A 6,744-nucleotide genomic window follows, 5' to 3' on the forward strand; every position below is an offset into this window, starting at 1 on the left:
TGTCAGGACGAGTATACTCGTCATGCGTCAAATTTTGTTACCATTGGTTATTTAACCAGTCTGCTGTGTTGGACGAGTATACTCGTCACGGAGAATCGGAGTATTTCGTGTAATGACGAGTATACTCGTCATGCATAAAATTCAGTTACCATTACTTATTTAACCAGTCAGCTGTGTTGGACGAGTATACTCGTCACGGAGAAGCACAGTATTTCGTGTCATGACGAGTATACTCGTCATGCGTAAAATTCAGTTACCATTACTTATTTAACCAATCAGCTGTGTTGGATGAGTATACTCATCACGGAGAAGCGGAGTATTTCGTGTAATGACGAATATACTCGTCATGCATAAAATTTAGTTACCATTGGTCATTTAACCAGTCGGCTGTGCTAGACGACTTACATACGCGAGACGTATTTATGACGTGCGTTCGTATAAGAAATCCAGCTTACGTCGCGATGGTGTAAGCGATTCCCGAGATATTGAGGCACGGTAAAGAGTCGCGTGGCGTTTAGAATTTCGCTCGACGCGAAACTGTACTTTTTCGCGCCAGTTGTGGCAGAAATGAAACTCATCGCGTGACTGTTGTGCGCGACGTGCAACAGGATATCCGAAAAGTCACGCGAGCCGAGAGGCACGGGCGTTATCTTTACCCCAGAGATCAAACGGGTTCTGCATAATGGAGTTCCAAGCTTCTCGGCCGCACGGCAGCCAATTCACCGTTACTTTTCGAAATTTTCAGCTAAAAGTGTTCGCAGCGATTTGCCATCCGAATATTATACGAGCGAAGCAATCTTGGTTTCCGCGCGAGTTCTGTTACGTTGCTTCGTACGAAGTTGCCGGTTCTGTAGAGAAGATTCGGACGTCTGTATTTTTGTTACCGTCGCATGTGGGATGAATTTCCACGGATTAAGTTCGTATCAGTTGTCAATCGTCGGTTGAGTCGCGTGCGAGCCACAGTTAACTCGATCTATTCTTTCGAGTACTGAACAACTTCTAAACAAAGAAGACTCGTAAACAAAGAAAGACGAGAGCGACGGATTCCCGAGTCTCGAAGAACTCACGGTTCGGCGCGAGTTAACGCAAGCGATTAGAAAGAATTGCGAGTAGTCCCGTATACTTATCTGTGTCCAATGGAATACCGTTCTCGCCAGGATAAGTCGAGCAGAGCGGAGTGGAGTGAAGTGGAGTGAAGAGGAGTGGAGTAGAGCGGAAGGTCGAGTAGCGTGTAACAGAATAGAAGATCGTGAATCTGATTGTGGACAGTTAATGGGACGCAATTAGTAACAGATCCGAGTTAAGTGGCTCTCGTAGCTAATATAGCTCGAACGGAGGTCTCCTACTTTGCTATTCCGGCCGCTGATAATATCGAAATTTAATATTCCACTGATCTAACCGGGATCCGATCTAGATTTAACCCCGGTTTAATCCGATCTTAATGGAAATTTGCTTCGTGGCCGACGCATAACGAAGGCTCAACGCGTGTACTAAGGCGTGCAAAATCTAGACTTAGGAGACAACCGCTGCCTTAGCCCCAGCCAAACCTGTTCCGGCCGCTTAATCGGCACGCGTAACCGGATTAGACGCCGGCAACGGTTCAAACGTAAAATGTTCTCGATGAAAAACGCGAGTGTCCGTGCGCGAAAGCTGGCGCGAGTCCGCGCACGCGCGCCGTTCTTTCCAGTAAGAACCGATCCTTGTTCGTACGGCTCGCGAGTCCCGTATAAAATCACGAAAAAGCGTTGCACGCTAACGCGGGAGTACGGTAATCCTCGGATAAGCGAGGGTAGTGCTTTTTCCAGAAGTCGACCTTTTTTCTACCTCAAGCCAGAACCGAGACTCGCGAGTTCCGGCAAACGAGAAGATCCAACGAACGGGATACACGGAGCACCGAGCGAGCTGGAACAACGAGGGAATCTTGGATTACTCGTGTCCAGCGGCCAGCTACGGAACCGATAAGGCACGCGCTCGGGACGAGTCACACCCTAACGAAAATTAACATTTTTATACCGGCTTTTGTTACATACAAACGAAAAAACGGCCAATTCGATGTTAACTTCGCTCGGACTACATCGGGAACATACAGTCAGTCCTATAAGTATTTGTACCCTTTATGTTTATTGTATGTATGTACATACGCATGTACTTGTACCCTGTACACCTGTACACATGCACTTACACCTTATTCTTACTCTACATTTATTTGAAAATATTAAGCTTACCATTCGATTCAAACAGATTTCTTGAATATACCGGGGATCGCAGAATTAGTGTAAGAACTGGTAGCTGAGACGATTCTGAAGCACAATTTCCTTTGTAAAAATGTCGGCTGGTGCTTCGTTTTTGAATTATTAACGAAAAACCACCGACCAATCACAGCGCGCGCTCAGCCGCGAGAGGCTGGCCTAAGCGTCCTGGCTCGAGTCAGCCTGTGTGATTGGTCCATGGTTTTTCATTGATAATTCAAAAACGAAGCACCACCTAACATTTCTGCAAAGGAAATTGTGCTTCAGAATCGTCTCAGCTACCCATTTCCGGTGTTTACAATAATTCCGGGAGACTCTACCTTTAATAAATTCTTCATAAATAAAACTTGAATAAATAAGGACTTTCTACTAAGAATTGAAAATATTATATTAGGTCTGGGTTGTTCAGAATCGTCTCAACACCCTGTACAGAGTACGAATACTTCTGGAACTGTCTGTATATACATACAAATAGAATTCGAATCGGAATAACCCAAAGAATTTTCCTCGTGTTTGAACTAATATTCCGTGGAAAAACTTGGCCAATTTATCGACGACGCTCTTACGAAAATGTGAAAAAATTTTAATTTCCATTAGCGGATGGAATTCGACGACACGCGCGTGTCTTATCTCTGCCGACAGCGAATCGTGGACCTCGCACGGCGATGGGTTACTCGTGCCGAATAAACAATCCCGTACGCGCGTATTCGAGCTAAGAAACCGTTTACTTGTCCAAAGATTATTCCGATTTACCTTCGATTATTTATTTTAGAGAGTGCGTTCAAAGGAGTTCCGACAACGTTGACAACGTACAACTCAAAGATGGCACCGCGTAGGCGGTCCGGACCGGTTTACTGACTCTTCACCTCGACACGTCCTCTTTCGAGTGGCCCAAGGCCAAAGGGATGAAAGTATTACGCGTGGACAATTGACGTACGAAGCAAAACGTAACGTTAGCCGCGAAGAAATCCGCTCGTGGACTCGACCTTTGAGGGGATCAAACTAATACATACAACGCTCGAATATGCTCCGAGAAGAAGGTCTCGCTACATCTGTTCTACCGACTACGCTCTTTCCCTTAGCTGGGATCCATATTCCGTCCCACCCTTTCCGACCCGTCACGATAATATCTCAAGTACCGTCGCTCCGTATTCTCGTCCCCTTGGAAAGAGAAGTCATCGCGATATTATTCCGCTTTTCGCGTATATCTTTTCCCTCCGAATCCTTCTATTCGAAACCAATTCGATCTCTAGGTCCGCGCAGTCAATAATCATGCCATTGGAAACGTTCGACGATTACTCGCCTCTTTAAACACTGTAACGTCGATAATTACAGAATTGGTGTCAACGGTGGCGTATGCGGCACACGTATGCAACTCCTATGACGCAATCGCGACCGTTGCCATCGAGGAATGCTTCCTAACGGCTTTCACTCTCGCAAATAAATTTCACCACGTCGGGTTTGTTTCTCATTTTTCGCGGGCACCGAACAACAACGCGACACGCGCACTATGTCGATTTTCTCAACGAAATGTACGATAAACGTTTTCGAATTCCATCGTTGCCTCTCCTTTCGTTTCCTTCGATTTCGCGCTCTGCTCGATCGCGATGATTGCGAGTCGCGCGTTAATCGAACGTTTTTAAACGATCGTCAAATTAACTCCCGCGTTGATTAAAACGCCAATCTCGTACACGTTCATTCGCGTTAATTTAGAACGATTAACGAGCCACTAATTAGATAGAGATTCAAGCGTTGCTGTTAGAGAACGAGCAAACAGTACGGCTCGAATCCAGTTCCATATCGCGTCGGTGCCACGCGACCTACGCAACTCGCGGTTTCGAGCATTTTGCGCCGCCATGTTCTCGCACACGATACAATCGACCTCGGAAATACAAGAGGAGAACTCGATTTTAACGTACTCGCTATTCGAGGCTATATTCGACGAGGCTAGTTTTCCGCGCTGTTCCAACTACAACGAATCGGGAAACTTTACGCGGAAACTAAAAACCTAGGCGGAACGACGCTTCGATCTCGAAATACGACAACGCGACCTATTCGTACTCTACACATCCGTTCGATGGAATAGAAACTTTACGCGTCAATGGCTCGACAAACTTTACGGCGAACAAAGTAAATAAAAGGACGAAGCAATTCGAGGGAAACAGGTGGGCTCGTTTGAGCTACGCGTTTGACGAAATCAAATTTCACTTGTACGAAAAAGCCTAGTCGTGTCCACTGTTAATTTCATTTAAATACTGCAAACACAGCGCGCAGCGAAAGCTAACCTTTCGCAGTTTCAAACTCGAGCTAGACCTTCGGTTAGATATTAACACGTTGGTCGCCAACAAATGCGTGACACGTTAAAAAATGTTTAAATTAAGAAAATTAAATACTACAGCGAACGCGAAATTACCTGATCCGTGGCAGTCTCGAGAGAAAATTTTAGCCCGGTAGAAATTTTCAACGAGTTTTAGTCGGTCTGTCGACGCGTTAAGCCAACGAGCCATGGCTTGCTTAGAAGGGCGTGTTTTATCAAATTCGAGGTAACCGGGGCATATTTTACGGAACGATATTCGACGCGGCATCGCGCCTAATCTTATACGGGGCCATAACTACGGCAGACACACGCGTGAAAATTTAACGAGCCGCGAATGTCTCATCCTAGTTACAACGTTAAACTGTCTTGCGAGGCGTTAAGTCTCCGACGATCCACGACTTTACTCGAATTACGATGCACTCGCGCGTATATGAATTCGGAGCGGGTTCGAACGGAGAAACTAGAAAAAAATGTTGGTACGTCGGTGCGAATGTAAGTCGATCGGCAGAAAATGCTACACTGCGTGCGAAAAGTATACGAACGCTTGGATTTTGGAGGTGTCAATATCTCGAGACAATTTTTCACTCGAACAAATGATTAACGGTTCGTTCTTTCCATACCGAAATGCAAATACACCCTATAAATATTCGTACCCTCTATGTCTAACGAAGAAGTTTTACTAAATTAGTCAAGTTCGCTGAAACTCAGAAAAACCCGTGCGGCCCGTAAGGTCGCAGTAAATTTAACAACGAGTTAGATTCGTGATTTTCAAGTTTGGCCTGAAGTTTTCATCGCGAGCCAGACTTGTGATTTTTATCTTTGGTCAAAAATTTTCATTATGAGCGAGACTCGTGATTTTCAAGTTCGGTCTAAGATCGTTATCGCGATTCGGACTCGTGATTTCAAGTTTGCCCCAAAATTTTCCTCACGAGCCACACTCGTGATTTTTCTACCGACCGTAATTTATTTTGATAAAAAACCGTTTTAAGCCACTGAAACGTCAAAAATCCAAGCGTTGGTGTAACTTCGATACATGACGCACACTTGCATAGGACGGGGTTGGCCGGTGGCGATTGAAAAAAAAAGAAATAATGGAGGAAAGAGCACGGTGGAGAAAGATGGTAACGTCGCGATGGAGAAAGGACAAGACGGAGAGAGAAAGGATGAGGAAAAAACGGCGCTTACCTTCATGTTAGCAGCTTGCGTCGAGCAGGAAAGCGAAGTTAAGCGTGACTGATGCTGGCTTCGGCGGCGATCAACTGTTTTATACCCGACCGTTGCCCAGCCTCCGAATTCGTCGGATCGGTTTCATTCTTCTTTCTCGCACCTATCCGAGTCTGCTTTCGACTATCCTGCTCCGCCTCCTCGATCGGGGAAGTCCGACGGGGAGTAAAACGAAGGAAGGGAACGGGACGTAACGAAAGGTAAACGCAGTCCAGTACCTTCTGAGAATTACGATGACACGTGCCTGTTAAGAGGCGACGCGCGGTCCAGTGGCTCTTTTTCTGCAAAATTAACGCTCGGTTGTTTCGACGCGTCCGAATCAATGAACGCTCGAATTATCAGCTTTTGGCTGCGGTAGTCGTACGAAGGAACTACCAGGTTTGTCTACCAGCGGTCATCGCGAACTTTTGCGATGTTCCTAACGAACGCTATCATCTCGCAAGTTACCTCGTGTAAAGTCAGACCTTGCCCGAACTCGGGTTTCGAAATAAATAATCAATGTATCAGTAATCCATTGGCAACCCATCTAACGATGAATAATACGAACGAGAAAGAAATGAATGACGATGGGTATCCAACGCGACACGGTATGTTAATTCCTTTTATTCAACGACCGTGCGTTACGTAACATTTATATAAATACTGGGAGTAAACATTGGTCGAGCGCTAACGCTTACCTAGGAGGACTGTCAAATGTCGTCGCTTTGAAGAAAGAATTATGCTTCTCTCCATAATTTCTGTTGCAAAATAGGATGGGAGACTGTTTGGCGAGTTCGTTAGGATTTAGGTATCGACGTGACGTTACGTCGCGACAACGTGGAGGATATTAACGATGCAACTCGTTGACGGGTAAACTATTAATAACGAAGAACAATCGGGTTCCCGATATCTCGAACGACGAAGGAGCAGATGGATTATTTTAGAAGGTCCGAAGCATATTTTCGTGCATACTTT

At 45.6% G+C, this 6,744-nt stretch overlaps 1 protein-coding gene across 1 annotated transcript in view; it reads right to left on the minus strand.

Annotated features, from left to right (window-relative positions):
- LOC128872980 (ejaculatory bulb-specific protein 3) overlaps positions 1–5,910 on the minus strand; it is a 13,259-nt gene extending 7,349 nt beyond the window's left edge. Inside the window, exon 1 of the mRNA XM_054116209.1 lies at positions 5,752–5,910. Coding sequence (XP_053972184.1) covers positions 5,752–5,757 — 6 coding nt within the window. The 5' untranslated portion in view covers positions 5,758–5,910. The remainder of the gene's footprint in view (positions 1–5,751) is intronic.
- Positions 5,911–6,744: the final 834 nt, after the last annotated feature.

This window comes from Hylaeus volcanicus, chromosome 2, assembly GCF_026283585.1.
Source record: "Hylaeus volcanicus isolate JK05 chromosome 2, UHH_iyHylVolc1.0_haploid, whole genome shotgun sequence".
In the NCBI taxonomy this organism is placed as follows: domain Eukaryota; kingdom Metazoa; phylum Arthropoda; class Insecta; order Hymenoptera; family Colletidae; genus Hylaeus; species Hylaeus volcanicus.